Here is a 22,220-nt window from a genome sequence, read left to right as displayed (position 1 = left end):
TCTTTTTTTTCCCCCTTGTGGTGGGATGGTGGAGAAAGGCTTCTATAGAATTTTCACCCATGGCTTATCCCTCTAGGATCAGAATACAAACTTTACACCAGACTTCTGGCTCTCCACTTCTTAAGGTAGTCATTTTACTAAAAATACAGTTTATTCATTCTTTTTTATCCATACACTTTTTATTCCAACAACCTTTTTTTTCCTAGACTACTAAAAATAGGGATTAGGATTGGCTAATCCTAAATGGAGGATGTTAGTTATATCTGAAAACAACGCTTTAGGTTACCTCTTGGAAATGAGATAAGTGTGCTAAATTCCAAAATGTAAATATTTATATCCCCATGCTCATATAAAGAAATAGTAGCGGTGCCTGGGTGGCTCAACAGGTTAAGCACTGGCTCCTGATTTTAACCCAGGTCATGATTGCAGGGTCCTGGGATCCAGCCCAGCATCGGGATTTGCCCTTAGTATTCTCTCTCCCCTCTTCCTTGTCCCTCCCCTACTTGCATGCTCTCTCTCTAAAATAAATAAATCAATCTTTTTTTAAAAAAAGAAAGAAATATTAAGCAAAAACTGGCTCTTTTTTTTTTTTTTTTAAAGATTTGAGAGAGTGCACACAGGTATGCTAGTGGGGGGAGGGGCAGAGGGAGAGGTTCCTCAAGCCCACTCCTCACTTAGTATGGAGGCTGAAGCCCTGGAGGATTTCACAGCCCATGAGATCATGACCTGAGCCAGAAACAAGAGTCAGTGGCGAACAAACTGAACCATGCAGGCGCCCTTTGTTCTGTTTTCTGACAGATGACACAAGAAACCTCTCTCTCGGTATCTTTTAAGAGTACAGCAAGAAATTTCTTCTAATTCTATACAAAATAATAATATGATGCATTTCTTGGATAAGCAGTTAGGACTAGACACTATCCATTAGAAGCAAGCAAACATGCCAACTAAACAAATGCTGATATTCCACCATTAAGCGGGTTCATAGAAAACTAACCTTGAATTTAAATAAGTGGTTAGAAGATAACTATGTCAAAACAACTAAATCTATACAGAAACAGTTCCTTTTCAGAGTAAGTAAAGTCCATATGGTCTAACTGTATGAACAGTTTAAATAAGGCACATTATAATTACATAACATTATTCAAAAAAACAGTTAAGTACTAGAAATAAAACAAGTCCTTTCTAAACTTACAGAAGTAAAATAATAAAATTTAAAAAATTAAAATGTGTATGATTAAAAGCATTTCTGGAAAATTTTAGGAAGTCATTATAGATTTTTACACCTGAAACTAATATAACACTATATGTTAATTATATTGGAATTAAAATTTTTTTTTAAATTTTAAAAAGTCATTATAGACTTGCTAAGACCAGAAAACTTTTAAAAAGATCAGCTGAATTCAGCCAAGTAAAGTGAACAGATTAGGTTAATATACCAAATGTATTCATTCTGATTAAAAATCCATTTCAAGGATCTTTCTGTAGAGGATTGATAACCAACTGAATTCAATAAATGCCAGTGCTTTTTGAGAGGATTCCAAAAATTAAATCAAGGAGCTAAAATTTGGTGGCTTTTTGGGAACAATCTTTTTTTCCTTTCTTTATTCTGCATAAAGCAAACATTCATCAATACTGCCCACCAAGGGGTGCCTGGGTGGCTAGCAGGTTAAGCCTCTGCCTTCGGCTCAGGTCATGGTTTCAGGGTCCTGGAATCTAGCCCCGTATCAGGCTCTCTGCTCAGCAAGGAGCCTGCTTCCCCCTCTTTGCCTGTCTCTCTGCCTACTTGTGATCTCTGTCTGTCAAATAAATAAATAAAATCTTAAAAAAAAAATACTGCCCACCCAAAATGAATGTTAAAAACTGATCTAAAAGCTTTATGCTCTAAAATATTAGCTTCTAGAAATAGAAGTAATTTTCAAACAATACATATTCATTTTAGAACAGTCAATGCAAAGATTAAAGTCATTTTAAGATTAAAACTTTGGAGCTCACTGATGAATCTGTTAGAAATAATCCAGAACCTACTACATGGCAGGCAGTAATTACAGATGATTACACCAAAAGCAATGTTTTAATTGTTCTTAGTGAAGATATAGGAAACCTATCTAGAATCTGGGAATTTAAAATCTTGAACTTTCTAGTCTGTCATTTAGAGTATATGTAAGAGTTTAAAATCTGAAAACTTCTCTTTTTATAGAAAGTTATCCAACGTATGGAGATATCCCTATATAAGAAAGGACAATTTACGTGAGATCAACAAAGTAATATATGTCCCCAAAAAGAATTACAAAAATTATGTTCTGTTACCTGAGCAACATCCTCAAGTTTATTCCACTTGATTGACAGCAGTAATTTTGGCAGTGACTGTGGGAAATTCTCTCTGCAATCTTGCCGCAGAGTCCAAATAAGATCCATTTCATTCTCACACAATTGAGACAAGGGATCCCTGTCCAAGATTTCTTTTAGTACAGCAAGAAACTTTTTTCCACCTCGACTCTAAGAAAGTAAAATTTCTCATTTATTACATAATTTAATTCTATGAACATCACTGGCAAACACTTAGCAAAATTATAAGGAGTTTATAAACAACTTATAAGCTTTAAAATAAGATACTAAAGATCTAATCCCTTAAAAAAATTAATAAAGATGGATGCCCTTTTCATAAGTTGGTAGCATATTAAATTTGTAAGCTAAGGATGAAATAAAGTATTCTCAAAGAGTTCTAAAAAGGGGGTTTCCCCTTCCTATTTCTTTAAAAATCCATGCAAACGCTAGGTGGCAGAATTGCAATTTGGATTTAAAAGTCCTTTATTATTTAAATTGATTTCTTTCTATCCTTGTATTTTAATTTTCAATTGTTATAAACAAATCAACAAAGACAAAACAAACATACTAGGTTTGTTTTTTTTTTTAAGAGTTTATTTACTTGTCAGAGAGAGAGAAAGAGCAGAAGCAGGGAGAGTGGCAGCCAGAGGGAGCAGACTCCCACTGAGCAAGGAGCATGATCCTGGAAGGACCCTGGGTTCATGACTGACTCAAAGACCGACTGAGCCACCCAGACATCCCCGAGAAAGTACAAAGTTTAAAAAAAAAAAAAAAAAAAAAAAAAAAAGGCACGAGTGTCTTGTTGGTTCAGAGGCATCAAAACCATTTAGATTAAGTACTGAATCCTTGGGACACCTAGGTGGCTCCGTGAGTTAAAAGCCTCTCCCTTCGCCTCGGGTAGTGATGTGGGATCAAGCCCCGCATCAGGCTCTCTACTCCTTGGGGAGCCTGTTTCCCGCCCCTCCCTCCCCCGCCTGCTTGTGAGCTCTGTCTGTCAAATAAATAAATAAATAAATAAATAAATAAATAAAATCTTTAAAAAAAAAAAAAAAAAGAACTGAATCCTGGCTAAAAGTAAGCATGAAACAAATATTATTATCCCATTTTCTTCCCCAATCTGTACAAGAATATACTAAAATAATGAAGATGGCCCAATCTATTTTTTGGATCTAGACTCTGAATTGTAGTAACATTAAAAGAAAAAGATTCTTTTCCCCATACTTAAAGCAGAACTATACTATTTAGGCAAAAATACGTTAAAAACAAAAACAAAACAGGGGCACCTGGGTGGCTCAGTCAGTTGTAGGCTGGACTCCTGGTTTTCAGCTCAGGTCATGACCTCAGGGTCAGAGATTAAGCCTTGTGCTGGGCTCCCTACTCTGTGGGAGGTCTGCTTGAGATTCTCTTTCCTTCTCCCTCTCCCCCACCCAACTGCTCATGTGTGCATGCTCTCTTTAAAATAAATAAAATCTTAAAAACAAAAACAAAAACAAAAAACCTCTCCAGAATAACCTGGCAAAATTCTGTAAAAAAGTATATTCTATTATTTATAATTTTGTACTTGATGTTTCTAAATGGAATTTCATATAAGCATTAAAATAGTCATGCTAATTTTCTAAAGTAATGAGATTCAGAATAACACATATATGTACAAAAGGTTGGGGGTTATGATTATCTACATAGATGTCTATGTAGAAAATCTGAAAGAATCAACAAAAATATTATTGGAACCAATGCATAATTAAAGCAAGACTGTAGGACACGATTTAGTAAACAAAAGTAAACTGCTTTCCCATGTATCAGCAATAAACAAGTGGTTTCTGAAAGTAAAAATCTAATATCACTTACATTAGCACCCAAAAATATGAAAACTTAAACTAACAAAATATGTACAAAATCCATGTAATGAAAATTATAGATCTCTGATGAAAGAAATCAAATAACTAAATAGATATTCCATGTTCATGAATAGGAAGATTGTATATATATCCAAAATTAGCTCTTCAAATGTAATCAAGAGATTCAATGCAAACCCCATCAAAATTTTGTAGATATTGACAAACTGATTCTAAAGTTATACGGAGTGGCAAAAGACCCAGAAAAGTCAACACAATACTGAAGAAGAAAAAGGTGAAGGACTGATACTACCCAACTTAGTAAAAATAAATGTGAAATACCAAACTATTAAACTCCCAGAAAATAATTCAGGAGAAAACCTAAATGACCTGGGGTTTGGCAGTGACTTTTTACATGTTAACACCAAATGCATGACCCATCAATAAAAGAACTGATAAACTAACTACTTCATGAAATTTAAAATTAATCGTTCTGTGAAAAACACTGTCAAGAGAATGAAAAGACAAGCTACAGACTGGGGGAAAATATCTGTAGTTAAGACTTATCTGATAAAGGACTGTTATCCAAAATAAACAAAGAACGTTAAAAACTTAACTATTAGAAAATAAACCATCAAACTAAAATACGAGTCAAAGACCTGAACAAATACCTCACCAAGTAAGATAGAGGCACAGCAAAGAAACATACGAAAAGATGCTTAAAATCCTATGTCATCAGGGAAATGCAAATTAAAACAAAAATGAGGTAAGACTACAGACCTATTAGAATGGCCAAAATTCAGAACACTGACAACACTGAATGCAGTCAAGGATGTGGAACAACTCTTATTCACTGGTGGCAGGAATGTAAAATACTACAACCACGCAGAGGAAGACAGTTTCACAGTTTCTTACAAACTAAACATACTCTTACCATACAATCCAGTAATCACGCTCCTTGGTATTTACCAAAAGGAGTTGAAAATTTATGCCCACAAAAAACCTGCACACAGATGTTCAGAGCAGCTTTATTCAAAACTGTCAAAAGTTGGAAGCAACCAAGATGTCATTCAGTGGGGTAAATGGATAAACTGTAATACACAGAATGGAATATTATTTATCACTAAGAGGAAATGAGCTTTCATGCCACAAAGACATGGAGGAACCTTAATTCCTGCTAAGGGAAAGAAGCCAGTTTGAAAAGACTACAAACTGTATGATTCTTTTTTTTTTTTTTGTATGATTCTAAATTATACAAAATTTAGGTCAAATTATGAAGAAAATAAAAATATCAGTGGTTGCCGGGGTAGGGTGGGGAATGAACAGGCAGAGGACAGAGGATATGCAGGATAGTAAAAATACTCTGTATGATATGATAATGATAAATATGTATCATTACACATTTGTCTAAACCCACAAAGCACACAACACCAAGAATGAAACCCAAGGTAAACTAAGGACTTTAGGTGATTATGATGTATCAGTGTAGGTTTGTTTTTTGGTAACAAATATACTGCTGTGGTGAGTGATGCTAATAATGGGAAAGGGATGTGCATGTGAAGGGACAGGGATATATGGGAAATCTCTGTACCTTCCTCCCAATTTTGTTGTGATCCTAAAACTGCTCTTTAAAAAATATAATCTTGGGCTCCTGGGTGGCTCAGTGGGTTAAAGTCTCTGCCTTCAGCCCAGGTCATGATCCCAGGGTCCTGGGATCGAGCCCCACATTAGGTTCTCAGCTTAGCAGGGAGCCTGCTTCCCTTCCTCTCTCTCTCTGCCTGCCTCTCTGCCTACTTGTGGTCTCTGTCAAATGAATAAATAAAATCTTAAAAAAAAAAATTTTTTTTTAAATCTTTTTTTAAACATACACACACATACGTACAAAGACTATGATTACAGTGGTTTTATATTCAGATCCTCAACCTAAAAAGAGTATGCTTTATTTTACAGGCTTGACTGGGTTTCTCTGAAAAGTTACCATCACAAGTCATCGGAATTTGAAAATCAAACTCCTACACTCACACACCTTGAAACCTGTTACTGCAAACAACATAGAGTCTAAACTGTTCATGTCAGAGAAACAGACCACTATTAAGTTAAATATGGCAAAAAGCCAACAAACATACTGTAATTTTGTGAATCAAAATTAGACTCTACAGACCTACTGTAAGTAAATATCCTGAATACCTAAGAGTAAACGAAGAGGGGAGAATAGAGGGTTAGCTGTATAATTGTACTATGATTGTTTACTGAGCTATGAAAAACGTAGCACTGAATAAAGCCAAGGTAAAAATAAACAACTACCAGAAATGTGGCAGGAAGCCCAAAGAAAACACAGAATCTTACATTCTTTTGCAAAACCCCAAATAATCAGTAATGAAAACTTAGACTGCACAGGGTAAATGGTGAATTTATACACCTGTTCAAATGCTTGAACTAAAGTAATGGTAGAAAGCAATGAAGAGTAACATTCATATTCTCTTTCTTTATGTTTAGATTTTTCAAAATCATATACATATTATGATGTAATAATCATTACTAAAATAAAACAAAGCAAATATACTTTGCTATAAGTACAAAAATGACTAGGTAAAAAAATGACTGTGCTTCTTTCCCCTTCTAAATGGGGGATGTGGTTGCTAGTTTTGGGGGAGGGGAATGAAAGACTGGAAAACTCATTGGTCTTATTTTTGGGGGGGGGGGAATATTTTATTTATTTATTTGGCAGAGAGAGAGAGAGCGAGAGTGCACACGAGCGCACAAGCAGGGGGAGCAGCAGACAGAGGGAGAAGGAGAAGCAGGCTCCCCGCTGAGCAGAGAGCCCAATGTTGGACTCAATTCCAGGGCCCTGGGATCATGACCAGAGCCAAAGGCAGACACTTAACCAACTGAGCCACCCAGGTGCCCTTCATTGGTCATACTTAAACTCAGCATGTTACCAGTACGCCTGCTGAGGACAGAATTAATTATGTGTGGCCAGACAAACTGACAAGAGAGTTACATGACTGGAGATTGATTACAAACAGGAGATTAAGCAAATAAGCAAATATACTGTGGTTAACAGACATCCAGATTTCTCAATGTCAGAAAACAGAATTACAAATATTGAAAGGCAAAGGCTAAAAAAAATCCTGTAGTGGTGGACCTAATAAATTAAAAACATTGATAAGAGCTCATGTTTTTTAATAGATAAAGCAATATATCTTGGTGCTTATATATGCCCAAATATATGCAAATATATATACGTTACCTAGCGTATATGAAAAGGCCTAGATACAAGTGCACACCAATAGCAATGAGCATATATAGTGCCCAAATCTTGGATTCTAAATACTTTCCACATATGGAATCAGGACCCTTAACATGTAATATTAAGTGGCATACACACAATATTCCCTTCTGCTCCTCAATTCTTCAGTGTATATTTCCTAAAAACAAGGTCATTCTCATACTTAACCAGAATCTGTTCACAAAAATCAGGAAAATAATAATGACATAGTTCTATTGTCTAATTCACATATTCCATTCAATTTTTCCAGTTTTCTAAATAATGTTTGTTATAAGTCTAGGATCCAACCCAGGCTTAACTGTTGCATTTTGCTGTCATTTATCATTAGTTTTCTTCATTCTAAAACAGTTCCTCAATCTTTCCTTACCTTCACTGACTCTGACATTTTCTAAGAATACAGGTCAATTACTTTGTAGAATGTTACTCAACATGTATTTGCCTAATGTTTTGTCATAATCAGATTCCAGCTATGTATTTTTGGTATGAATACAATGAAGTGGTGGTGGAGTGTGCCTCTTACAGGAGGCAAACACTGTTAATTTGTCCTATTGCTATTGATGTTAATTTTTTTTAAGATTTTATTTATTTATTTATTTGACAGAGATCACAAGTAGGCAGAGAGGCAGGCAGAGAGAGAGGGAGGAGGAAGCATGCTCCCCACTGAGCAGAGAGCCCAATGCAGGCTCGATCCCAGGACCCTGAGGATCATGACCTGAGTCGAAGGCAGAGGCTTTTACCCACTGAACCATGCAGGTGCCCCTTGATGTTAATTTTTATTACTTCATTAGGATAGTGTCTACTAGGTTTTTCTGGGATAAAGTTAACAAGAAGTATTTTGTGGGCCTATTTTGAGACTAACCGTCCTGTTTCCCATCAAACTTTCACCCACTTGTTTTAATAAACATTTATTACTGTATCTCGCACCTAGGGTGCCTGGGTGGCTCAGTTGGTTAAGCATCTGCCCCAGCTTAGGCATAATCTGGGGGTCCTGAGATCTAGCCCCAAATCGGGCTCCCTGCTCACTGGGGAGTCTGCTTCTGCCTCACCCTCTACCTGCCACTCCCCCTGTTTCTGCTTTCTCTGTCAAATGAATAAATGGAATCTATTAAAAAACAAAAACAGATGTGCCGAAATGTTAACAGGTGGGGAAGCTGAAGAAAGGTTATATGGGAATTCTCTGAATACTTCCTGCAAATTTTCAGTTAAGTTGAAAAAATTTTTTAAATTTCTGATATTTCCTTCCCTAAAATTGAGGGCTGTAAAAACTCCAAATCATTCTCCTAAGAAAACTTCCTATGTAGATTTCTAGGACTTGTGAACACTGGCTTAAGTTATCACATCTGCATTCTCCAAAGCCAACGATTAAAATTTTATGCCTGAGTTTCCACAGTAGAAAATAAGATAAAATTATAATATGGACGTTTTAGATTAGAGCAGGGTTTCTAAACCTCAGTGCTATTATTATTTTGTCGGTACATTGTAGAAATTTAGCAGACCCCTGAACTTTACCCACTAGATGCCAGGAACACCCTCACAACCAAGAAAATCTCTAAACAATGCCAAATGGCCCACAAAGGGCAAATTAGCCTCAGGTTGAGATCCACTAGATAAGATAAAAACTGCCAATTCTATAATCATAATTCACAAGGATCACATTTTTCCTATTCTACAGACCCAAGGTCCTTGGCACACAACTATTTTTAAAAATACCAGCACCTATCAGGATGGCTACTGTCAAAAAACACAAAAGTGATGGCAAGGATGTAAAAAACATTGCATTTGTAGCTGGTGGGAATGTAAAATGGTACAACTATTGTGGAAAACAGTATAGCAGTTCCTTAAAAAATTTACAAAAGAAAACTAAAATATGATTCAGCAATTCTACTTCTGGGTGTATATATATCCAAAAGAACTGAAAGCAGAGTCTTAAAAAGATATTTGTATATTCATGTTCATAGCAGCATTAGTTCAAGTCCAGCATCGGGCTCCTTGCTTAATGGGGAGTCTGCTCCTCCCTCTGCCTGCAGCTCCCCCTGCTTGTACGTACATTCTTTCTGACAAATAAATAAAATCTTTAAAAAAAAATGCAAGTTAAAGTAGTGTGACATCAATTTTTTTTATCCAATTGATTAAAATACGAAAAGGGTTAAAAAAGTATTAAACGGGTTGGAGGACATGTAAAATGATAACCAACTCTTCCACAGTGTGGCTAGGGTTATAAATTTTAAGGTATTTTAAGGTACACAATTTGGCAGAATTCTTATTTAAAAAGGGATGCTTTTGATCTAATAATTTCACTTCTAAGAATCCATCCGATAAAATACATGTATGTAGGGACATGGGGCTGGTTCAGTCAGTGGAACATGCGACTCTTGGTCTTGGGGTCAGGAGTCCCCATGCTGGGTACAGAGCCTACTTAAATAGATAAATACATACATACATACTTTTAAAAACACAAAATATATATTTAAAGAAGTAACTCTAAAATATTCATTACAACACTATTTTAGTAAAGAATGGGAAAAAAAAAAACAAAAAACAAAAACAAAAAACCAGGGGCTCAGTGGGTTAAGCCGCTGCCTTCGGCTCGGGTCATGATCTCAGGGTCCTGGGATCGAGCCCCGCATCAGGTTCTCTGCTCAACGGGGAGCCTGCTTCTCTCTCTCTCTCTCTCTCTCTGCCTGCCTCTCTGCCTACTTGTGATCTCTCTCTGTCAAATAAATAAATAAAAAATCTTTAAAAAAAAAAAAAAAAAAAAACCAGGGGCACCTGGGTGGCTCAGCGGGTTAAAGCCTTTGCCTTAGGCTCAGGTCATGATCCCAGGGTCCTGGGATTGAGCCCCACTTCGGGCTCTCTGCTCGGCAAAGAGCCTGCTTCCCCCTCTCTCTCTCTGCCTGCCTCTCTGCCTACTTGTGATCTCTGTCAAATAAATAAATAAAATCTTAAAAAAAAAAAAAAAACCAGGAGTATGTATGTTCAATAACTAATAGCTGCTAATAATGCCACAGAATGTTGAAAAAACTTTAAAAAGTGGGGAATGCCTGGGTGGCTCTGTCAGTTAAGCTTCTGACTCTTGATTTAGGCTCAGGTCATGATCTCAGGGTCCTGGGATCGATCCCTGGGGGTCAGGAGCTTTGCACTCATTTGGGAGACTACTTGAGGATTTCTATTCCACTCCCACTGCCTTTCCCACTGCCTCTCCCTCTGCTCACACTGTTACTCTCTCTCTCTCTAAAATAAATAAATCTTTTTTAAAAAGTAAATAAAAAGAGGGGTGCCTGGGTGGCTAAGTGGGTTAAGCCTCTGCCTTCGGCTCAGGTCATGATCTCCAGGTCCTGGAATCGAGCTCCGCATCGGGCTCTCTGCTCAGTGGGGAGCTTGCTTCCACCTCTTTCTCTGCCTGCCTCTCTGCCTACTTGTGATCTCTCTCTCTCTCTCTGTGTCAAATAAATAATCTTTTTAAAATAAATAAATAAAAATTAAAAAGTAAATAAAAAGAGAGAAGTAAACCTCTGAAAGAGACAAAATCCACAAATGCATTAAAGAGGAAGAAACTATATATATATCTATATATATATATATAATTTATTTTTTTTTTTAAGATTTTATTTATTTATTTGACAGGCAGAGATCACAAGTAGGCAGAGAGGCAGGCAGAGAGAGGGGGAAGCAGGCTCCCCACTGAGCAGAGAGCCCAATGCGGGGCTTGATCCCAGGACCCCAAGATCATGACCCGAGCCAAAGGCAGAGGCTTTAACCCACTGAGCCACCAGGTACCCCAAAGATCTCATTTATTTTTTTAAAAAAGGATATAATATATAAAGGTATGTAAATCCATGTATTGCATTAGGATTAGTACCTATAAGCTACACTCCTAACATAGTTATCTCTGAGGATAAAAAGTAGATGGCAGTTATAGGAATAACTTTAATTTTTGGTTTCACTATTTATTAATTATACTATGCCCCCAATTAAAAAAAAAAAAAAAGGCACATCAAACGTGGGCCAGAATACCACAACCTTAGTAAGAAGGAAACCTTCTGATTTAAGTGCGGGAGCAGTAAAAAGCATAAGAGAAATAGTAAAAATTATCAGTTATCCTACTGATATTTGGGATCAATATAAAGACTAATAAAGAGTAACAAAAAGAGGAATCAGAATGAAGATATCATCATATAACTATTATCTCTGAAACCTAGAACAATAATTATCTGTTTTGGTACAGGCTTATTTTATTATACCTCACAGATACTGTGCTATATTTTTTCACAAATTGAAGGTCTGTGGCAACCCTGCATCAAGCAAGTCCATCAACGCCATTCTTCCAACAGCATTTGCTCACTGTCTCTATGTCTCATTTTGGTAATTCTTTGAATATTTCAAACTTTCTCATTATTATTATACTTGTCACAGTGACTGGTGGTCAGCAACCTTTGCTGTTACTACTGTTAATTATTTTGAGGTGCCATGAACTATACCACAGAAGATGGCAAACTTAATAAATGTTGTACCCATTCTGATTGCTCCACCAACCAGCTGTTCCCATCTCTCTCTCTCTCTTAGGGCTTCCTCATTCTCTAAGACACAACAATATTGATATTAAGCCAATTAATAACCCTATAATAGCTTCTAAGTGTTAGAGTGAATGGAAGAATTGCACATCTCACACTTTAAATCAAAAGCTGTAAATGATACAGCTTAGTAAGAAGGCATGTTGAAAGCCAAGACAGGCAAAAGCTAGGCCTTTTGTGCCAAAAAATTAGCCAAGGGGTGAATGCAGAGGAAAAGTTCTTGAAGGAAATGAAAAGTGCTACTCCAGTGAACACATTAATGACAGGAAAGCAAAAGAGACTTATTGCTGATATGGAGAAAGTGTTTGTGGTATAGATAAAAGATCAAACCATTCCCTTAAGCCAAAGCCTAATCCAAACAAGGCCCTAACTCTCCTAAGTCCATGAAGGCTGAGAGAGGTGAGGAAGCTGCAGAAGAACAGTTTGAAGCTAAAGGAAGTTGTTTAAGAGGTTTAATATCTCCATAACATAAAAATGCAAGAAGAAGCAAGTGTTGACATAGAAGCTGCAAGAGGTTGCCCAGAAAATCTAGCTAAGATCATTAATGAAGATGGCTACACTAAACAACAGCTTTTCAATGTAGATGAAATAGCTTTCTATTAGAAGAGACTGCTATCTATGACTTTCACAGCTAGAGAGCAGAAGTCAATGCCTGGCTTCAAAGCTTCAAAGGACAGATGGACCCTCTTTCTGGGCGCTAAAACAGCTGGGAACTTTAAGGTGAAGCCAGTGCTCAAGGACCACTCCAGAATCCTAGGACACTTAAGAATCATGCTAAATCTAGTCTGCCTATGTTCTATATATGGAACAACAAAGCCTGGTGGCAGCACGTATGTTTACAAGATGGTTTACTGAGTATTTTATGCTCACTACTGAGACCTACTGAGACTTTCTTTTCAAAACATTAATGCTGACAATGCTCCTGATCACCCAAGAGCTCTGATGGAGATGCATAATGAGACTGATGTTTTCATGCCTGCTAACACAATATCCATTCTGTAGCCCATGGACTGAGGAGTAATTTTGACTTTCAAATCTCATTATTTAGGAAATTTATTTCATAAGATCAAAGGTACATACAGAGTGATGCCTCTGATGGGTCTGGGCAAAGTAAACCGAAAACCTTCTGGAAAGGATTCACCACTCTAGATGCCATTAAGAACATTTGGGATTCAAGGGAAGAGGTCAAAATATCAATATTTACAAGGAGTTTGGAAGAAGTTGATTCCAACCCTCACAGATGACTTTGAGGGGTTCAAGAACTCAGTGGAGGAAGTAAATGCGGATACAGTAAAAACAGCAAGAGAACTAGAATTAGAAGTGAAGCCTGAAGATGTGACTGAATTGCCACAGTTTCACGAAAAAACTTGAACGGATGAGGACTTGCTTCTTATGGATGAGTGAAGAAAGTGGTTTCTTAAGATGGAACATACTGCTGGTGAAGATGCCGTAAAGACTATTGAAATGACAACAAAAGATTTAGAATATTACATAAACTTAGTTGAGCAGCAGCAGGGTTGGAGAAGACTGACCTAATTTTAAAAGAAGTTCTACTGTGGGTAAAATGCTACCAAACAGATTATATGCTGCAAAGAAATCATTCATAAAAGGAAGAAGAGTCAATTAATGCAGCAACTGCACTGTGGGCTTAATTTAAGAACTGCCACAGCTATCCCAACAACCTTCAGCAACCCTGACCCTGATCAGTCAGTTGCCATCAACATCAAGAACTTCTATCAGCAAAAAGATTACAACTTGCTGAAAGATCAGTTAATGATCAGCATTTTTTTAAAATAAAAAGTATTTTTAAATTAAGGCATATATACATTGTTTTTTAGGCATAATGCTACTGCACATGTGACAGACTACAGTATCATGTAAACCTAACTTTTATATGCACAGGGAAACCAAAAAATTCACAACTAATGTTATCATGATATTCCCTTTATTGCAGTGGTCTGGAACAGAACCCACAGTATCTTCAATATAACTGATGGACAAACTGGTAAGTGTATACTTGTAATAAACTTCCTTTATTTCACTAAAGAGAAGTACTCAAAGTATTTAAAGTAGATGACTTGCACTGCAGGACTATGGATATTTTTGAGAACTCCAAGGGCAAAGCAGAAGACACCCTGGGCCAGACATTCTCCAACTAGCCAACATAAAATAGTGCTTTGATTCTGTGTAAATGATAAAAATATACATTATCTCCATTTTGCCACCTGGCCTCTCTATTATTGCCATTTTATGTAAATAAAATGTATGCTCTATACTGAAAACACATAAAAATTGTAAACAGGTTAACATGAAAAGAGAATATCAGATTAGACTTGGCAACGTCTTAAACTATTTTAACAGTCAAAAGATTAAGCTAAAAAGTATAAGTGATAGAAATATTACAAATATTATAAACTAAACAAAATAATTTATTTTGTAGTCTCTGATAAAAATGATAGGCATAGTGTGTATGGCACAGACTGCCGTTTGTCCCACAGTATTCTTTCTGCTCTTCCTTTATTAACTAGGATCTCTTATTCTTAGCCAAGCACATGCCTCGCCTACTAAAGACTGTATTTCCAGCCTCACCTGTGGTTAAAATATGGCCATGTGACTAATTCCTAGCTAATAAGATGTGAGCAGCAATGAGGCATATTAATGATTTCCTCAAAAAAATAGGTGTGGCCTCTCTTCTTGCTTTTCCTGTTCCTGCTGGCTGGACCCTAACAATATGAGAAGCTGAAGCACTAGTATTAAATCATGAGACAGAAACTACATATTAACAAGACAGAGCACCAAGATGGAAGAAAACTAGTTCCCTAGCACTGTAAATCCTGACCTGATTATATCTGCTGTCACATGTGAAAAAGAAAGAAAATTATAGCCTCTTCATTCAACTGAATAATATTTAAAAGAACAGTACTGTTACTCTATGAGGAGGTGCCACAGCATCTCTTAAAGACTAGCTACTGAGGGCACCTGTCTGGCTCAGTCAACAGCACATCCAACTCTTGATCTCAAGGTTTGTGAGTTCAAGCCCCAGGTTGGGTGTGGAGCCTACTTTAAAAAATAAATTAACTAAATTAAAAAAAAAAAAAGACAAGCTGCTAAGCCTGTGCTTATATCAGAAAAGGGTTTACCATTAAACACAGAATACCTACAAACAGCTGCCATTCAACAAAACATTAGTATGTACATATTCACATACAGTCTGTAAGTCATCAGCATAAATCAGATGAAGGTAACTAAAAATGAGCACGTTATAATAAGAAAGGGCCATTTAAAATCTTGATACTTACTGATACATTTGCACTGTCACTGCTTGCAATCTCAGCTGCCTTCTCAATTATCTGTTTAAAAAAGTTTTTAATTAAATTCTGGCGCTTGTATTTATAAAATTTTAATTGTAAATGGTTATTATTGTACTTAGACTACAAGAAACAACATAGGGTCTGGCATTTCTATGCTTTATAATGTAAACATGAATTTTAAATGCAAAATGGTATTATGTGGTGATTTCCAATCTTCAAACTCCTGACAACTGAGAGTCAATGGTACTGTGACTCCCAGGGTACACTACTAGCATTGTCTGTAGATGAAATAAGCAATGGCTTGAATATGTATCTGAAAGAATTCTTTGGTATGTGAAAGAATTTTAAATACAGGTAAATATTTTCTGATTAAGAAAATGCAAAGATATGTAAGAATTACTAAATAAGTAAGTTTTTCTCATTTGTCATTTTTTTTCCTAAATTAACATTAAAAAGTAGACTATCAGGGGATAATCTAAAAGTATCTGAAGATTTATATCCAGTTACTGACTTACATAATACTAAATGAGTAATTTAACTGAATCCTCAAATGTAAAGTGTAGTGATAACTCTTATTTCATACAGTTTTTATAATGACAAAATGAAATTAGTTATTAAATTATCAATAATATCAATAACCATAAAATTGTCTTGAAAAGCAAAATGTACACAAATGATCACAACAAAAATCATTAAATTAAATAAAAAGAATACAGGGAACTTTCACTTTTTCTATCTGTATTATTTGATTTTTTAAATGGTACACTTATAAATTATACAATTTTTATAAAATCCCAGTAAGTATATTTATATATATTTAAAGACAAATCCTCTATCGCAAGTTGATTTTCAAAGATGGACTCTCTAAGAGATTACAAAGGCAAAAGGAAAGTTTAGTGACTTAAGCAATGTTGAAATAAAACATTTGAAAGAAACTGGACTTCTCTTGAAATGTAACATGAAAACTATATGTATTTGCATAGGATAGTCATAAAAATGCTTCAAAAAGCACCTCATTTGATCCAAAAGAAACTATAACTGATTGTTGAACACATACTATTAAGTGAACACAAAAATTGTCATAGCTTGGAGTATAAAATGTATCACAAGTAACTATGCCTTCTGGTTAAATTGCTATTCTAAGGAATAAAGCCATGGCACCAATGCAATGGATGAGTCAAAAATGCACCTTTTCCAACTCAGTGTACACTAAGGTATATGGTTCTTGACATATGTGGGATTTCAACTGTATTAAACACAAAATTTAATTTGGTTGTATATTACTGATTAGAAAATCATTTCAGAAGAATTGGAAATGAAAAGTTACCTTATGTGGATAAAATTCAATGAAAATGAGAGTAAAGAAGAAACATTAGGTAACAAATTTAATTTACATATTACTTTAAAAATTTACTTTATACAGGTCTGGCAGTGCTGAATTTTAAAATATGATTAAGTTTAAAGATGGATTAATGTGAATATTATTTAGTATAATACTAATTTTTAAAGGAAGCTTTTCTCACATAGATGAAGGAAATAAAATAAACTTTTTACTATCTGAGAATCTGCTCCAAGATTTTCTCATAAAAATTACATCAATCATACCTGCAACAAAGATGCCAAACTTGAAGATAAAACATATGATTGCTTAGCTCTCAGAATGTAAATTAGCATAGTCCCATTTTCAACTCCAGCAGATACCCTCCTGATACCTAAGATAAGCAGTCTGTACACTAAGGAAACATGTTTAGAAATGGAAGTCCTTGCTATAGATTCTACACAAGTAACAGTACCTTAGGAAGTCTTACTAATAGTAATAGTCAACATAAATCTTCTGTTCTTTGAATACCAATTCTGACACAGCAGTGACCACGTCTTTAATTCCTAAACTAAGATGCTGGGCAAGCTTCAATGTATGTATCACATACTCAGACTTACATGAATGCATTTACTATCATTTTAAATTGAAAAGAACCTGAGAGAACAATTATGATTTCCTCATTTTATGAGAAACCTGACCTTCAAAGATATTATGTCTTACCTGGTCAGTGATAAAGCCAAGATTAAATACAAGTTTAGTTGTCTCCATGATCAGTGGTCTTTCCACTGAACCAAGCTGCCAATGTATGTGACGTTTTGAAAGAGAAACAAACACAGAAAGCTTAAACTATAAACATGCAGAGCCAAGAACTAACGATTCAGTGATTTTCATGCATACTGATTCTTTAAATAATTAGCTTACCTTATCGAAGGGAGGATAATAATAAGGTTGTTTTTTATTTTCTGGGAATTTGATATGCAAAGCTGTTGCATTTTCAGTATATGGATTTGTTTGAACAGTTCCCATTGGATTCAACATTTCTTCAAGTTCATCTAAAATATACAAATAATTTTGATTCTTAAAAAATGTTTAAAAAAAAAAACTAAAATAAATCCTTAGTAGAAAATTATTTTACAACTATGCCACCTAAGGAATTTGGCAGACAATCATATCAGAAAGCTTCTAACTTTCTGTTAATACTTGACACAAGAATTGAATGTGAGTTTACATACAGCTCTAAAATGAGTAAGTCTATAAAAATACCTACCTCACCTCTTTCTTCAAATTTGACCTGTATTCTCAAACTTGAAAAAAAAAAAAAAACTTAATGGGAACTGTTCTCCATCAATATAAAGTGACTCACAGAATTTTTATTATTCACCACATATATGGATTCCTTATTTTTCCATGGTCATCACAGTACCCAAACTGATATTCTGAGAATCATCAATGACATTCTTTCGGACAAATCTAATGTTGTTTATGCTCATCAATTAGCCCATAAACTGCTGATAACAGTTAAAGGGCTCTCTGATAGTTTCTGCAACACTCCATTCAAATAGTACTCCTTTAACCGAATAAACTGCTTATTTCTTTAAGGCACTCCCTCTGCTCCCCCATGGTACATTCACAGAATTGTGCATGGGATTCTTAGATTTCAGTGTTCTCATAAAACTTTTTCATTTCACAGATAAGTAAACTGTCGAAGAGACAATAAACTCAAGAGAACGGAATTAGCAATACAACCTAAAGTCTCTCCTCTCCAAACTATTATCTCTTTCTTATACAGACTTTTAGCACAGCTGTCCTCTCCTAAGGAAATAAAAATCCATTGTGTCCAGGCCTAATGTCCAGATATTATGCATACTCGAATTATTTACCAATGCTAGAAAATATTTTTTATTTATTAATTTGAGAGAGAGAAAGAGAGCAGGAGCAGAGGTGGGTTCGGAGGGGAAGGGAGAGGCAGACTCCCTAGTGAGCAGGGAGGTTGTTGGGTGGGGGGGTGAGGGACAGGAGGGGAATCCCAGGACCTGGTGTTAGTGACCTGAGCTAAAATGAAGGCAGATGCCAACCACCTTAACTACCCAGGAGTTCTGCTAGAAAATCTTTGAGTATTTCCATGTTTCAGCTCGTTGATCAATTCTTCGCTTGAGTTGTTTAATACTCTCAAATTTCAGATTCTGTTGTCACCCAGAAGGGAGAAATTCTCATTTATATACCTCTAAAGCAGATTTCTCAGCAAATTAAAATCCTATACTTATGTTATCTGGTAGCATTATACTCCTTTGTCCTACCACATACAATCTAGCTAAAGTAAAATGTAGCATTTTAGTATTCTTACTAACAAACATAGAGAGGTAACCTTGCTTAAAGTGATTACCAAAAAAGCACTCATATATTTTATAAATAGAAAGTACAATTTGGTACAACCTCAACTGGAGAGCAATTTGTCATTATCAAAATAACAAACTTATTTATTCTTTTTTTATTTTAAAATTCCAAGTTTTTTAAAGTTTTTATTTTAATTTCAGTTAGCTAACATAGAGTGTTATATCAGTTTCAGGTGTACAATAACAAATGTATTTATTCTTTAACTTAACAGACCCACCTCTAGCAATTTATCTTAGACATATACCTGCATATAGGCAAAATTATTCACTATAACACTGCTTAAATTATCAAAAGGTAAGTCTGGTTTAAGAACAGCAGCACAACTCTATATAGATAGATAAGGTTAAAGGGGCAAAAAGAAGAACACTGCACAGAATGCTATTTTAAGACTAGAAGAAAAATAGAAATCTACATTTGTATTTCCTAGTGTATATGCAAAGAAATCTGGAAAGATAAAAAAGCAACCAGTAATGTAATTATATACTATTTAATGATGGCCTAGGGACTCTAGACAATAGATTACTTGTAGTTCCTTTTTTTCAGTTTCACTCCTACTGGGATAAAGTGACAATTCTAGAGCTCATACATGCATAGCAAATGTGTTCATTTATTATTTTTCACATTACATTTTGTTAGAGATGAAGTCAGGCTCATAGTATGCCAATAATACTGCCCAAAATTGTCTATTTTACTAAAAATACCAGTCGAGTTGCTGCTGATTCTGGAGAACATGTGTGAGTCTAAATTAAAATTTTCAAAAAGGTGTAACTGCTGAAATGCATAATTTTTACTCTATGAAGCTCACAGTTTCTCTTAAGAAATATATAAATGCACACTACTCTCTTATATTTGGGGGAAAACATGATTAGTAAAAACTACTACAGGTGTATGAGGTAAGGGTAGTAACTGAAGAATATACACACACATAAAATAATAGAACATAAGTTTTAAATATGTCTATAAATAACTGATTATCCAAAGCCAATTTCTCAGATGTCAACTACTAATAAACATCTTCAAGTATCTGTCACCCAAAAAATAACTTTAAAATGCAAGTAATTTCACAGTTTTATTAACTGTATTAACAAACTATGAAGGCAAGGGGGGAATGAAAACCGCTATTATAATGCAAAGTTTATACTAAAAATTTCAAACATTCAGGAAACGCAGTATGGAATAATGGAAAGAATCAAGCAGCCTTCTGTACAAATCCTACTTTTGAACCAAAGTGAACCTAAATTATAAGTCTTACAAAACTGGTTTCCTGGGGCGCCTGGGTGGCTCAGTGGGTTAAGCCGCTGCCTTCGGCTCAGGTCATGATCTCAGGGTCCTGGGATCGAGCCCCGCATCGGGCTCTCTGCTCAGCAGGGAGCCTGCTTCCTCCTCTCTCTCTGCCTGCCTCTCTGCCTGCTTGTGATCTCTCTCTGTCAAATAAATAAATAAAATCTTAAAAAAAAAAAACAAACTGGTTTCCTTGGTGGGGTGCTCTGAATAGTACTTCAGAAATATAGGCATATGAAAGGTGCTCCTCTTAGCTCAATTTTCAGGTTAAAGCCAACTAAACACTTGCTGTGTTTTTACTATTCTTCCCATATTAGTGAATGTTCCTTCTATTAGTGTAGAAATTCAGTACAACTAGAAGCAAAAAGGTTGTTACAAAGAAGACATCGTTCCTTAGGAGAATTTCTCCAAAATCTATAAAAATAAAACTTTTAAAGCAAGAACATATTCACCAGGATAACAAATATCTTCAGATACAAATCACTTTTTAAATACATTAAAACAATCTGTGGGCATCTGCTTTAGAATAAATAATAAAGATACGAAAAGATGGTTTCTTTACTAAACTGAAAGAATATTGAGTCATAAAGAAACCAACTAGTCCGCATACCAAAAGTTACTCTTTAAGGATTAGGACATAAGTCTTACCAGGAAATGAAGACCAGCTGTGCAATATTATGTCTCCAGATCTCAACTGTCCTTTAAAGTCAAAAACCATCGTATTCACCCATGCTACAGGATAATGCTGTTGAAAAAGATACCACTGTATAAATATCCTGAAAAAGAACTTCAGCAGGTAAACATGTACATGCCCTTTGTTTAAAAAATTTAGATCTAGAAATATCTAGAGTTCCAGATGATTTCCAAAAAAATCATCCTAAATAAAACAAGCTGTACATGGAAAAATGTTCTAGATCTTTACAATGGTTCAAGAAAACTCTGAAAGTCAATTAATATCTCATGATGAAATAATGATTCCAAAAAACATTATTTCTTATATAAACAATGCAAATGATGAGGAATTTTTAATGTTTCAAGAAAATACGTATGATATATCAGGTTATATGTTTCATGAGCTTTACACCTCATTAAACCTTAACGTAGTAGAAGACAATGTCTGTAGGTATTGTAGAATTTATTTGTATTTCTTAGAAGGAAGCCTAGACACCTAGACCAATTAATTTGGACACAGTTTATCAAAAAACCTTATAAATAGTCAAATACTTTGAGTAAAATTCTTTATCAGTGTAAGAAAAAATACTAAGGAAGTACTCTTCTGTGACTTATACACCCTAAAATTTATTTTTAAAAAACTGTATGATAATAACCAGAAGAAAAGCCTGCTTAATTCTTACATTAAAGAATAAAGGACACAAATTCAGGTACATAAATATAGCAACCATTTTTTTAAAATATATAAAATTCATGTCCCCATCCCTCCAAAACAACTTTTCACATAAACTTAAAAGAAAATGAAAAAGATAGGACTAAAAATATGAAATGAAATATGAGAACAGGTACACCATCCTTTTTCCTCAATTTCGAAATCTAAGAAACTGAAAACTAAAAGTTTATTCGTAATTCGTATGACAGCAAAACATGGCCAGAAATGGCATGAAGTTAACTAATATTCTGTATTTGTCTCATTTAATGTGACTATTCACATACTTCACTGCCAAGCAATGATGTATTTGATTACAGATTTGTGATCCAGGCCCCACAGATGTGTTGAATAAAGTATACGATCTTTCTAAAATTCACAAAAATCTGAATGTTTGGGCATATGTGTCAAATAGAATTTCAGTTAAGATATTGTGGAAATACAGTTTTTTAATCCTTTCACTCTTTTTTATCTATATTTTCTAAAGTATTATATTTATAATGGAACACTTA

At 35.1% G+C, this 22,220-nt stretch overlaps 1 protein-coding gene across 3 annotated transcripts in view; it reads right to left on the bottom strand.

The window, feature by feature from the left end:
* Window positions 1–22,220, bottom strand: part of PIK3CB (phosphatidylinositol-4,5-bisphosphate 3-kinase catalytic subunit beta) — a 202,865-nt gene that overhangs the window by 48,596 nt on the left and 132,049 nt on the right. For all 3 annotated transcript variants that reach the window (XM_047735812.1, XM_047735832.1, XM_047735822.1), the window contains 4 exons: window positions 20,976–21,072; window positions 17,574–17,704; window positions 15,320–15,370; window positions 2,308–2,496 (listed from right to left, as the gene is read on the bottom strand). In XM_047735812.1, the coding sequence (XP_047591768.1) occupies window positions 2,308–2,496; window positions 15,320–15,370; window positions 17,574–17,704; window positions 20,976–21,072 (468 nt within the window). The remainder of the gene's footprint in view (window positions 1–2,307; window positions 2,497–15,319; window positions 15,371–17,573; window positions 17,705–20,975; window positions 21,073–22,220) is intronic.

Source organism: Lutra lutra, chromosome 1 (assembly GCF_902655055.1).
Source record: "Lutra lutra chromosome 1, mLutLut1.2, whole genome shotgun sequence".
In the NCBI taxonomy this organism is placed as follows: Eukaryota; Metazoa; Chordata; class Mammalia; order Carnivora; family Mustelidae; genus Lutra; species Lutra lutra.
Note: the sequence above shows the minus strand (reverse complement) of the source record. Positions and strands in the feature narration are given on the sequence as shown.